The sequence below is a fragment of the Gopherus evgoodei genome, chromosome 6, assembly GCF_007399415.2.
Source record: "Gopherus evgoodei ecotype Sinaloan lineage chromosome 6, rGopEvg1_v1.p, whole genome shotgun sequence".
Taxonomy (NCBI): Eukaryota; Metazoa; Chordata; order Testudines; family Testudinidae; genus Gopherus; species Gopherus evgoodei.
In genome coordinates this window covers 48,838,879-48,853,247 of record NC_044327.1, presented here as the reverse complement: position 1 = coordinate 48,853,247, position 14,369 = coordinate 48,838,879, and the positions used below count along the sequence as shown (strand labels likewise).

General features: G+C 39.8%; 1 protein-coding gene across 1 annotated transcript in view; it reads left to right on the top strand.

Annotated features, from left to right (window-relative positions):
• LOC115654033 (cryptic protein-like) overlaps nt 1–13,923 on the top strand; it is a 29,543-nt gene extending 15,620 nt beyond the window's left edge. Inside the window, exons 3-7 of the mRNA XM_030567976.1 lie at nt 5,890–5,971; nt 6,694–6,840; nt 11,180–11,294; nt 11,397–11,506; nt 13,796–13,923. Of these exons, the coding sequence (XP_030423836.1) occupies nt 5,890–5,971; nt 6,694–6,840; nt 11,180–11,294; nt 11,397–11,506; nt 13,796–13,923 (582 nt within the window). The remainder of the gene's footprint in view (nt 1–5,889; nt 5,972–6,693; nt 6,841–11,179; nt 11,295–11,396; nt 11,507–13,795) is intronic.
• Nucleotides 13,924–14,369: the final 446 nt, after the last annotated feature.

Genomic DNA, 14,369 nt, shown 5'->3' with positions numbered 1-14,369 from the left:
TCCCTGGTTCTCTATCAACAAGGGATTGCCCAAGCCCTGGTCCCTATAGAATGTCACTCCTTTTCCCTCTCCACTGGGTAGCACTGCATCCCTCTTCCCAGCAGGCTTTGGTCCCAATTTATAGCGAGTTACCTGATCCCTGTACTACAAGTCCAATAACCTGGGAGGAAAACTCAGATGGGTGCTGAGCCTGATTTTCCTTTAAAGATCAAGCCCTGCATCTAACAAAACATTTCTGGGTGGCCACAAGCTTCCCCCCTTCTCTCCACACTGGAATGGTTGTACTGTATGTTGGGCTTGCTACTACTTTTAAAGGCATAGTGCCCTCCCTACTTTGCACTGTGCTCCATCAGCCCACAGGAGGCATTATACCTGTACAAGGTATGCCTCCAAGGCACCATTGCTAAGATAATGTGCCCTTCTCCCCTCCCCTCTGTTTCTGCAGAGGCATAATTGAGCCCTATCCCAGGAATCTTCGGGCAACGTTTCCCCCTCAATTTCCTGAATTTCATTAGCAGGAAGTTCACTCGTTTTATTTTATGGCAGGTCCATACATGTCCTCTCTGTGGCACAGTAACCTTTTGAATAACAAGACATTTATGCCTTCCATTGGAACTTGACTAGGATATTTATTGTTCTGATCAATGATTACTAAATATTCAATTAATTTTTGCTTGAATTTGCACTGTCCATAAAGCATCAACTGATATTTAAATCGCTGGTAAACATGAACTATCCCAGACAAGTTTACCAGCTTTTCGGAAAGGTAGATTTAAGAGGCCTAAACAGCTTCTGACCATCTCTTTCCTTCAGAACCTAATTCTGTATAAGAAGCAATTTAAATAAGCTAGATTTTTATAAGGGGGGGGGTCACACTCAGAGGCTTGGTATGTGAAAGGGGTCACCAGTACAAAAGTTTTTTGAACCACTGATTTATACAACTTATTTGCCAGCTACTGTTAATTTATAGGTTTCTCTAACGATGCACATCACTTCACATACATTAATGACACTTCACAATACCACTGTGAGGCAAGCAAGCATTTTTATCCCAATTTTACAGATGGGAAACTGAGGTACAGAAAAGTGAAGTAACTTGTCCGATGTCAAAGTGGAAATCTGTATCAGAGCCAAGGATAGAACCCAAATTTCGTAAAATTCAGTCATAAGATCATCCTTCAATAGCTTGATCTTTTTGTGTTCTGTAGGCAGTGGCAGGTTTTATGATTCTCTAGACACCAGTTGACATATTCAGAACATGTTCCATTTAAACTTCCTTTATACACTATGCTTTCATGCAGATAACTGGGTAAAGCATGCGAACTTTCAGAATAGCAGCCGTGTTAGTCTGTATCCGCAAAAAGAACAGGAGTGCTTGTGGCATCTTAGAGACTAACAAATTTATTTGAGCATAAGCTTTCATGGGCTACATGTTCTCTGTATGTATAAATATCTTCTTTCTGTGTGCTCCATTCTATGCATCCGAAGCAGTGGGCTGTAGCCCATGAAAGCTTATGTTCAAATAAATTTGTTAGTCTCTAAGGTGCCACAAGTACTCCTGTTCTTCATGAAAAGTTTATGATTATAATGCAGCTAATAGAGTTTACATTTACATTGCTATTAGGCTGCTATTCCATAGAAATACACTGAATTGATAGTGTTCTTGGTAATAAATCGACACTAAAAAGGAGGGGGAAGATTAAATACTTTCTTTAAGCAGTAAAACTCATTTAAAAAGCAAGTGCATTAAGGGAATCTGTTCATTCATACTGATAGAGCTGAAATAATAATGAATGAGTTAACTATTGTGATGTAATTCTCTTGAGATTTAATCTATGCCTCTGAGAAACCACACTGGTTTCATACAACCAAGCAAATGGCAACATGATAATAGAACCCAACAACAGCAAAGTCAAGGGTTCCCGGTGCTAATTGTCTTGCTAGTCCCAGGCACACCTTAGAGCTATTAGCTTTTAACGAGCTGCTAAATTGTACTGAATGAACCCCTCCAGAAATATCAGCTTTCACCATGTTGCTACATTTAAAATCAAATGTAACATAATTCAGAAGAGAAAACAAGGAGATGCATTTTTCATTCTAACAGCAGCAGCAGCAGCATCTCCAACAAATCCATCAGTGAGGTTTTTCAATTTTGTTTTTATTAAGCTTGATAATAAATGTAGGTATCTGAAAACAATGTCTGATCAATGGGCCAAAAACGAATAACCTTCTGACACTGATCTTAGCAAACGTAAGCTACAAACAAAAGAAGAGAAAATACAAAAAAAAAGTTTCATCTATGTAATAAATATCTGGAACAGTCAAAGTTTATTCATTAGCTAACCACAGCCACTTCACATTAACCATTTCATCAGTTATATGTTGTTGAGGGCTTTTGATCGTCACTACATAATTATTTTGCATCTTCAAGAATAGGAGATTCAGGGCTTGTCTACATGGGGAAATAGCCCAGAATAAGCTATTGCAGAATTCCGCCACTAGCTTCCCATGTGAATGCTCTTATTCTGCACCCAAAATGCCTTTGTGTGGCTTAGTTTAATCTACTTCTAAAATGCATTAAGTTAAACCACAAAAAAAGGGACTCGGAAGACTGGTTACACTAGAAAATTAGGTCAGTTTAACTATGTCAGTCAGGGGTGTGGAAAATCCATACCCCTGAGTTGAATAGTTAAACCAACCAAAATTCCAGGCTAGTTCAACTGAAGAATTCTTCGGTCAACCTAGCTACCACCTTTCAGGAAGGTGGATTACCTATGCCAAGGGAGAATCCCTCCTATAAGCGTGGTAGTGTCTACACTGAAGCGCTACAGCAGTGAAGCTGCAATGAGGAAGCCGTGTCCCATAGCATTTTAAGTATAGACAAGCCCTCAGACCTTCTCTGACATTAGAAAATTGTACCATCAAGGAGTTATTCCAGTATAAATGTGTTTAGGATTTGTACTGGTATAATTACATTAGTAAAAATCACCCCCTCATTGACATAGTTATCCCACTTTTCAGAATTTTCCTTTTTCAGAGGAAGAAAAGTAAAACCAAAGCCAGCTTGTGGTAATTACCGCTCCTCTAACACTTTAACAAGAGATAGGACTGTTAGGCCTAGCATCTCAGATGAATTCCCACTCAAATAATTGCATTCTGCCTATCTCAAATTCTCCCTGGACATTCAGATACATTCTTCACTTTCTCTACTCCTTTGCTATTCTTCACTTGCTGTTCTGAGCTATGCTACATGTTTGCTAAGCACTTCCACCCTAAAAGTGGCTAAAATCCCAGTGCTGCAAAGACTGATGAGTTCTGGTCTGCAATTAAAACTTAGGCCAACATAGCTTGGTGCTCAGAGGTGTGAAAAATCTACATCATTGAGCGCCATAACTATGCTGACCTAACCCCTGGTGAAGATGCAGCTAATTTTGATGGAAGAATGCTTCTGTCAACTAAGCTATCATTGCTTAGGGAGACAGAGTTTCTACAGAGATGGAAAAAATCCTTCCTATGCATACACCCTGGGATTACAGCGGCATAGCTATGGTGCAGTAGCTATGCCCTGACCCTGTAGTGCCCGAAACATAGACATGGCCTCATGAACATGCTTAATTTCACACACTGTTGAACCCCTCTGTATGAAAAGTTAAGCATGTGCTTTAGTCTTTGCAGGAGCCTGCTCACCTTATCTGTGATGAGTAATCCCATTTAAATGAATGGAACCACTCACATAAGTGGCCCATAGTATGAGATCTATAAACATCAGGTACTAATTATTGTTTACCATCATTATCCTGAGTCAAAGTTCATGGAAATAAATACTACTTCAATTTGCAAGTCTTGGACTCTCCTTTAGGCTCTAAACTTCTTTTTTTAAATGCAGAAAGCTAATGAAGATCATTGTTTATAGGCCACTTGTATGTGTGTGAGAGAGCAGGATCATGGTGAGAGAGAGGATCAATTTTGGGGGTCAATTAGGGAGGGAATCATTACAAGAAGAATTAATTGCTCTGTGAGATTAGAGAATACCGTAAATTTCTCCTTCCTTATTATACTTTTACGTAGGTTCTTTTTCACCACTGAATTCTGAATGCAAAAACAAACTGGACAAGACTGTCACACCAGCTCCTGTTTTTAACGGAAATTCAGTGGCCCCGTTATATTATCTAGCTTACTTGAAATGGAAACTTCAGAATGTTTGGTTTATTTCTGAGGCATAATTGCAGAGTTTCTACTTATTGCAATTTTACTGCACACCTCATGATGTTTATGATTTTTATTAAAGCCTACACTCCTGGATAACATGAGAATTTTAGCCTTAATTTAATACAAATTAAGTTTCTAGCCTTTGTTGTTGCAGAGAAAAGTTGGAAAATATGAACCTTGAAAAACCAGAAAGCAAAAGAGAGTTCCAAATTTATTATTGTTTAAAATCATATGATTTTTTAAAGCAAATCTTTCAATATTGGGGTCTTAATTCATGAATCATAAGTGCTTCAGTTGGCAATACTGCAGCTGAAATAACAGGAAACCACTTCAAGATAGGTACACACCCAATGAGTGCAACAGGCCTCCACTAATATAGAGCAAGGAGGGTCTTCTGCAAATACGCTTGCACTCGTTTAGTCAAACTGGTTTAGTTAAAGTGGTGCAAATCCCTGTGCGAATTATTTCAGTTTCATTCAAACCTATTCCTTAAACTAAACCAAAATAAAGTATGGTTTAAACAGAAACAAGTGTGTCTACATGGCCTTTTGCACAAGTGTAACTAAATCTGTTTAAAATCACATTTTAAGTTAAACCCATGACACTCTGCATGTAGACAAGCACTTATTTAAGGATATGCACATTTTATAATCTAATAAATAATACATTATGATTGTGTCACTAAGATCTGTCCCTTATCTGTCAAGATCCTTATGGGACTGCACAGTTAAATAATAAATTGCTGACCATTAAAATATTGTATATAATATTTAAAAGGCCCCAAACAAGGTAGCATATTACACAAAAACATACAAATACTCCAAATATGGTCCCTTTGTTGGTTCCGGACTCATTTTAATTTTTTCTGGGCTCTGTATCTTGATCAAAAGACTCCAAATTTGCACCCTATCATCCTGCATCCTGATGATGCACAGAAATTTTCAAGACAATCTGAATGTGCATGTGGATATTAGAGCACTTTGAAAATTAGCTTTTAACTGAAAGCTCAGTTCAACCTTAACTATGGTGCCCCAAGGCCACCCCATAATGGGGCCTGTATAACATCACCCTTCTGGCCTCTTGGCAAATTGCTGAGTTAATGAGAAGAGGTCAAGTGAGGAGGTGGGAGGAGAGAGTAGGAAGGTGCTAATTGTAAGTGACCTGCTGCAGGGAGCCAGGAAATACATAGGGTTAAAACTCAGGGGGATAAGCATTACCCTGTGAGCTGAGGTGTGCAAGGGAGTAGCTTTAGTCTGCCTTCTGTGTTCCCTTCTGTCAGAAAGAGCTCTTCATTGTATGGACTGTGGCATGAAAACTACAGCACAGGGATTTCAGGTGTAAGGAAAGGAAAAAAATTCAGACTGACCTGAGGAAAAATGCTGCTTATTAGGTAAGCTAATGCTACTTTATATACATAGAGTCAGTCAGGAAAATGCCAGTGTTCATTCATTCTAGTGAAGTGTATTGACATTTTATAAAATCTTACATTTAAGATCCTTAACTTCGATTTTATCTCTCTTTATAGCTATCATTTTCCTTTGTACTCATCAATGTATTACTGTAAGTAGGTGTTGATTTCCTTTCCTCAAAAACTATATTGCTCCAAGATTGTTGTGCATAATAAATTCTAGGTTTATTGTTCCTTTGATGGTATAATTTAACTTTTTTTAATGAGATCAGCATTCCCTTATATGTATCATTTTGTGTTTTAGGTGTCTTTTAAGCCTGGCACTATCTTTACAAGTAATCCAATTTGGAAATGGTAAGAGTACTCCTTCTCTCTCCCCTCCAACCCCCGTTTTGCTTTTGCTGGTTTTCTTAAATGAAAAATGTATTTTTCTGTGCACTTTGAATACTTTTACTTGTAAATAGCTAGCATAGGAAACAAATACTGCTTCTACCCTCACCCTGCAAACACTTACATATGTGACTAATCCTAAATGCTTCTATTCATGTGAGTAACATTAAGCATGTATCAGATTGTTTGCAGGATTGGGGTCTTCCGTCAGCACTGTACCCTGAATCAGTTGCCAGTTCCACTCTAAACACAACTGAGGACAGAACTGATGTCTCAGGATATCTATGCACAGTTTTGGGGGGCAACTTTTAACTATGTGTGTACAGTGGCAAGCACAGTAGGCCTGGATCCCTAGTTAGGAGCTGCTTGACACTATTGTAATACATACTACTAAGCTTCAGTAAGATATTTCAGAACATTCCAAAAAACCTTTTCCCTGTCCCACCTCTCACTGAGAGCAGACAAGGAGAATTAGATCAGGCCCTGAAGCAGAAAAACAAACAGACAAAGGTGCATAAAATACTGACCAGCTTCCATACCACAATGGAATAATATCTTCAAACCACTTCAAACTTGCATAGGAACTTTATTTGAACACCATCTATTGCTGCTATCAAAGCTAAATCTACAGTTTAGCCATCAGTGAGAGTTTGACCTAAATTTTTTTTTTTAATATATATTTAAAGCCTGTAAGGGGGAGAACTGTGATGATAACCCAGACCAGAAAAATCCAAATACTTCATTAACCACCTTTAATGATATAAATAATCTCAATTCTGAGAGGAGAAGGAGGAACCCCTCTGAAGTCTTACCTTTCACTGGGCTTACAGATGGTAAGTTATTCATTGTATTGGGAGGCAACGGGATTTTCATGTCCAATGTGAACTAGCTTCTCAAGGAGAAACCCTTTCATGCAGGCACCACTGCATAATAACCTGACTTTGTTATGTTAAAAAAATCAAGGGCTCCACTTCTGTGCCCACCTGTTGGATGCACAAAACTCTGTATTTGCATACGCAGTGATGTTTGTATGAATAACCTGTGTCATTGTATACAGAAATATATACTTGCATGAAAGACCCTTTGTACTTAATAGAAATTGAATCTAAATTCTGCAGGAAGATATGGATTCTACAGTAAATTCCATGGATTATGTTGTGCATTCATTCCATATGCACTCAAGATACACCTTTGTGTGTGAAAACATGTTTTTGCACACATAAGGAGTGTAAATACATATTTTTGCAGATGGACCTTGCTGCATGTGGCCACATTTAAAAATTGGCTCTAAAATCTTAAACAGTTACAAAGAATAAATGAATAGCAGACAAGTGCCCAGAAAGTGGGAAACACTCAAAATTCTGGTTTAAGATCCGATTAAATGCTGTCTTGAAAACAGAAAATTGTACAGCAGATTAGAGTTCTTTAAAAAGTAGAGCTACCCACAGGTGAAAATTAAATATAAACCATGTGGCCAACTCTAGTGGCTTAGAAATGAGAAGGCAAATAAAAGTAACCTCTTTTTTTTTTTAATCTCCTGATTTGTATGCCACTCATGTTTTGGTGTGACACTTCTGATTTTTAAATACTCAGACTTGGTAATACTGTATAAATCTGACCTCAATCTGTAATTTGTCAAAGTGTTATATGGCATTTAGCCACTCAAAATCCCATCAAAATATCCTGTGACACTTGGGAAATGTAGCCCTATGGATAATCAGGAAATGCTGCTAGTCCATTTCAGCACTAATGCTGTCACTGATGGAAAGGGTTAAAGGTGATACCTCATACACCTCATTCTCACTTTTGCTTGTTGCAAACAGACAAAGGGAAGTTGAGAAAGTTGGCTCAATTAATCTCTTTTGATGGGAGCGTGCCATTAGTAGTTTGTTGCCACTTAAATAGTGATTGGTACATGATCAAAAAAATATTCTTTTCTATGCTCACAGTTATTATATTTTCATCCTAGAGGTGGGGGGAAGGGGAGAAGAGTCAAGCTTCACTGTATACATGATCCAAATTGAACTATTTGTTTACAATAACTAAAGAAACCTTAACTGAAGAACTGCAAGCTCCAGTGATGTCCAGACCTTTGTCCTCAATGCATTACTTAGGCTATGTCTACACTGCAGTTTATAGTGCAGGGGTCGGCTACCTCCGGCATGCAGCTCACCAGGGTAAACACCCTCGCAGGCCGGGAAAGCCCCCTGGCGGGCGGAACCAGTTTGTTTATCTGCCTCATCGGCAGGTTTGGTCAATCGCGGCTCCCACTGGCTGCGGTTCACCATCCCAGGCCAATGGAGGCGGTGGGGAGCGGCATCGGCCGAGGGATGTGCTGGTCGCGGTTTCCCACCACCCCCATTGGCCTGGGATGGTGAGCTGCGAACGGCCAAACCTGCTGACGCGGCAGGTAAACAAACCGGCCTGCCAGGGTAGAGCCGCGTGCCAGAAGTTGCCAATCCCTGTTATAGTGGCACAGCCATGCTGCTAAAACCTTGCTGCTGTAAGGCATGCAGTGCATCTGCTCTCTATCGCTGGAAGAGAGCTCTCCTGCCAACAAAAGAAAACTACCCTCGAGAATGGGGGTAGCTTTGTCACCAGGACAGCATCTCCCGCTGACAAATCACTGTCCACACTGGCACTTTTTGTCATTAAAACTTTTGTCGTTCAGGATGGGGATGGGGGGGGGGTTTTCACATCCCTGAGTGACAAAAGTTTTAACAACATAAGTGCAGCGTAGACAGCCTCAGTAGCACAGCATATAGTCTAGTCAGGCACTGTAGCTAAATTTTTTTAAACGGGCTGCAGAACAGTGTGACTTACAATTTATAATTGCATATGCATGCTAAGATAAAGAATCATTTTGCACAGTTCTGGGCATGAACTATGGGGCTGAGAAGGAGCCTTTCTAATGTACAGTACAGCACTGCAAAACTGCTTAGGTGCACTACAGAAGCAGGCAAGACTCTTTTCTCTTAAACATCAGCAATTCTCATGACCAGACAGAGGATACCACACTAGCTGGATCAGTAATCTGATCTGCCTTGCAAAATCTCATGTTTTCAGGTTAAAAATAGAGGCGCTTGAACAGTATGATATAACCCTTAATTGATTTGTTCTGTGTTTGTACAAGGCCTAGAACAACAGGGCGCTGGTCCGTGACTGGGGCTCTGTGCCATTACACTAATACAAATAATGAATAATTTAAGAATGCTGCACATAATGTAGCTTATTAGCAGGAACAAGCTACAATGTATGCACAACAGTCAGTCATAAAAGTCACATCACACAGTTAGAACTGCTCCATGAAAACAGATATGCAGCTCTGCATGAGGCCATGCTTGAAGTGTACAAATCTGAGAAGTGAGAAGAATTCGGAAATAAGTGCTTCTCTGGCACATGAGAGCCATTGCCGCTCACATTAAATCTTCTTATGAATTCTGTTCTTCCCAGAAACATTTGCTTTGGTTTGATTGTTATTAAGACAACTAAAAAAAGACCTCCACACACTATCTAAATATGAAAATGCTCTGCATTATGTGATATCGAGGGAGTTGTGCCATGCTATTGCCATGATTCAGAGAGCAAGTTCTTGTAATTATTCTTTTACTTCCCCACCTCTTTGATGGAAAACAAACTATAAAGAACTCTTCAGAGGTCAGGCTTGATGCATATTAGTGGGTGAGGTACTTTTAAACAGCTGTTGCCTGTGCTATACCTGTTCTGTAGATAAACAAAACTTAGTCTCCATTGTTTTAACTCAGCATATTTCAGGAGCACTTATATAATCTCTGAACTAACATACATTTTAGATCTTGAAATCTGTGTAATATCTTCCTATCCCTGTTATTTCATTTTGGAATCTAGTCCTATCAGAGCTATCTGATCTATGCTTCTGTACTTTTTTCCCCATGAAAGATCTCTAGCATTCTGTTGTAATTTGGCAGAGTCCATATTCTGTCAACCAAACTATCTTTTATATTCTCAATAATTCACATGTAAATATCTTACCAACAGATGCAAATGTTTTGAAACACTTCCTCTATTTTAAAGCAAGTTAAGTGTTTGTGAAAGGTACTAGATTAACACCTCTGGAGACTGAAGTCCTCTACTAGCCACACAGCAGGCAAAACTGGGCTCTAAAAGGTACTATGTCTGTGAAGAGACACCCCCAAAATTTTTCAGATGATAGGCACAATGCAAGGTACCTCTGGGGATTCCAGGCCAAAGTTTCTTCTTCAACAAAACTCCCATCCAGAACAAGGAAACAAAAACAAGTCACCCACCAAGACCCATCACTGGGCCCTAAGTAAAATACCCTCGTGTCCACTTTCCACCCACGGCTCCCTGCCGGACCTCTCCCAGCCAGCTTCCCAACACAGACACTCACCGCAGCTCCCTGAGCAGGTTTTGGTGCTGTCGCTGAGTGAATCCCGTGGGCAGGGCAAGGCTCCAGTAGGTGGGAGGAATTGCCGTGACACAGGAGCTAGCCCCACAGCAATGACGAGGAGGAGTAGCGCTAGTCACCCCACTGCCCATTCAGGTTTGGCACCCACTGCCCTCCGTCATCACAGGGGAGTAGTGTGATCAAACTTGAGAATGACATCGAGACCTGGTGCATGGAGGTCACAGCGACGCTCATGTTTGGCCCCATGGCCCATTTGTCAGAACCTGAGCAGCAGCACTGCAACCCCTGTGTGCCAGGTCGCAACTTTATTGGTTTTGGCTCTGGTGCTCCCCCGTCATGACTGAGGGCTGTGAGGCCGAACTTTAAAGAATAGTGGGGCAGCCAATGCTGTTCCTCTTCATCACTGCTGTGGGGCTGGCTCTGCCCCGACAATGGTACACACCATGCATACTGCTCATATGGCTGCGGGCATCACAGCCTCTGTGAATATGAGGATAATCAAACCTTAATTTAGGAAGAAATTAACTTCAATCTTTGCTTTATTTGAAAAGACTAACAAGTTCAACCAACTGTAGTGGGTTCTTCCCACTGGAAAGTTTTCTTCTATAAAGAACTGAAACCTAAAAGCCATCAGATGGTAACTCTTTACCAGACAGATTGCTAGTGGTGACCTAGCTGTGCATGGCAAGTCTCTCTGTTTTCCAGTCTGGTTTCTTGGATAACTTGTAATTCTTCCTTTCTGCTCTCTCTACTTTTGACTCAAGCCAGCAAACTGAACAGAAGCTGCTGTCAGAATGGAGGGACCTGTTTCCTGGGGAGTTTTTGCATATGTCCAAAACACTTTACTGGCAGACACTGTGAACGTGATAAACGGATCAGGTAAGTAACAAACAGGGATTACCTCCCAGTGAAGGAGAAAGAGGAAACTCAATTTTCAATCACAGCGCTCTTGTTTATGGAAACGTTTTTCTTTTCCTGCAGTAGCTGCGGTGCCATTGGCCAGGGAGAATGGACCCAGGAAGGATATTTGTTCTGCCAATGTGTTTATGGGATTCTGCACTGTTTCCCTCAAAACCAGGAAGATGGTTGTGGTAAGAAGCATCATTATTCCTTTCTAAAGTATAATTCATGTGCAGTTAGTCACATACCTAGTGCATATTTTTACTATTCACAGCTCACCTCTGTCATATTCAGTAATCAGCTATGAGGGGACTAAACATTTGGGCTGTGTCAGAATTATTCAGAATCATTCAAGAAGCAGCCCCCGGTTTCTCTCAAGACAGGAGAATTGACTCAATGAAAGGGAGTCTCTTGAGTTCTGACAAATACTAATACTGGGAATAAAATGAAAGAAATGAGGATTCTAGATGTACAGTATGAGGTGAAACTTAACACTTTGCCTGGACCAAACTTAAAATTGGGGTCCAGCTGAGGTGAGGAAAGTGAGTCCAGATACTGAAGCCAGATGTCAGGAGGAATGGATTTATCAGGGAACTGGTACTATGCTATATAGTCTTTTTTACCTCTGTTACCATTTCAAGTGCCAGCCCGGGTAAGTAATGACTTATCAGTGGCCAGTTAGACATTCATGGTCAATAGGGATGAGTGTTGAGCTGTATTAGAATGAGTTTGCTCTCGGTCCAGAGGCCAAAGATTACACTGGCATCTCTACATTAGCCTTCTTGACAGAAAATTTACCACCAGTGCCAACAACACTGCATCCCCACCAGTCGTGGGAGCGCTAGGCCACGTTTACATTACAGGTGCTACAGAGGCACAGCTACAGCACTACAGCTGTAACACTGTAGCGTAGGCAATTTCTACAGTGACAGAAGGGTTTTTTCCATCTATGCAGATAATCCACTTCCCTAAGCGGTGGATAAGAAGTTGACAGAAGAATTCTTCCCTTGCCCTAGCCAGGGAGGTTAGGTCAGTTTAATTATGGGACTCAGCACTGTGAATTTTTTATGCTCTCTGAGCACCATAACAATGTCGACCTAGACCAGGCCCTAATGTATCCTGCCCAGTGGCAGTGTAATCATTCTGTCATCTAATCCTGCTCAAATCAGATCTAGTTGACACTGTAATTAACACATTGACAGTTGCTGGGGTCTTGTTTACGTTAGAGTTCTCACTGTTGCTATCATCAGTGGAAACCCACCAGTGGCAGCAATGATGGGAAATTTTAGAAAGATAAGCGTAGGGACTTGCCTTCACTATAGGTGACCCCTCTAGCCCAGTGTGGAGGCACACCATCAGGATATTATGGGAAAGTCTGTATAATCACTGACCACAATGGACTTGAACAGTGGATAAATAAAAGATTTTGTATGTCAACACCTTTCAATAGCACTATGTTCATGTTAATATTTTTGGTTTTTAAAGATTTGGATAAGTATCTAGAGTGTGGGGTGAAATACTAAACCTCTCGGAGAAAGTTAATGGAGTGAGAGGTGATGTTCAAGAATTCTTCAATTCCCCTATAGTCAGAGGTTAATATTTTTTAATTTAACAGATCTTTCTGAATTGAGGGAGAGTTACAGGGTATACTTATTTTCAGATTATATATTAATAATTGTGACCTATATTTTATATGCATTATGTATACAAAATGTCATGTTATATAGCATTTTTATAATACATGTGTGTAATACACACACACAGTGAAAATCTTTATGTAGTACATAATGTAACAGAAGATTGTTCCTTCCAGATTCCCTTTAATTTAAGCAGAGATCTGCTAAATTATAATTTATCTGTGTTTGTGTAGAACAAAAAAGAGAAGATCTTTCTTCATTAAATGTTTACCATGTTAAGCCCTTAAGAAGTTAGAATCAAGGTAAACACACAGGGCCAGCATTCTAAGCAAAATCCAATTAACCTAGAAAGACCATTAAGTGAATTAACAAATTTGATAATCTCTTTAGAAGGAATTTTTCCATTCAAGTTCCCTGGAGGCTTTTATTTACAAAGGAAAAACCTGAAAGCTTTTAGTACTCTGATATTTTTCTTTCACATTAAAACCAGTTTCTGGGTCTCTAGGGGGAACATTACCTCCATCTACTTACTCCATATGCACTTGGAAAGAAAATATGGCAGTACTTAAAAGCAACATTCACGCAAATATCTGGGATTTACATATGAATACTTGGAAGTTCTCTCTCCTGAGGACCATCAAATCTCAGTCATTTCTTAAATGTTCTCTGAGTGCTGCCATTCACAACTCTTTCAGAACTGTAAACACGCCCTTGAAAGAGTCTCCATAGCTGGGTGTTCAGCTGAAGCCTGAAAGGAAGTACTTTGGAGCAATGAAGTACATGCAAATCATACCTTTTTCCGTTTAATTTAAAGGAATTTAAATTCAGGCTTTGTTCCCTCAGGTCCTACAAAGAAAAACATACCTGCTTGGATTCATCTTGGAATGAGTTCTGAAGGACCAAAACTTCAACAGACAACAGACATCCTTATAGTTTCATTACTGTTTCCTCTGCTTTGTCAGCTCCTCTAATGAGTAACAAAGATAAGAAGCAAGAAAGGTAGTTACTTTAACAATGAGAAAGTAACATGAATATGAAGCCTTTTGTTTTATCTTTAATTGTATAATGGCAAGTAGGAGGAACTGATTATCTGCACTTGGTATTAGTGTTTCATGGATTACAATTGACTGCTTTATTAGGTGGGTGGTTAGGAAAAGAACAGAATTTTTATTTTATCCTAAAACAAATCCATCTATTCCTGTGCATTAAAACGGGGCTATAAGTATGTCTCTTCTCCACCCATTTTGAAGTGGCCCTATTAATTGCTTTCAGATATTGGCTTCTATGATGTTTAATATTGAAAGATCAGTTCTTCCAGTGGAAGATGATATATTTACACCTACTTAGGCTAAAACAGCCATAGCTGTATTGTAATTATGATTTTGCTTTAAATATCTAATTTTAATAATTTATTGTT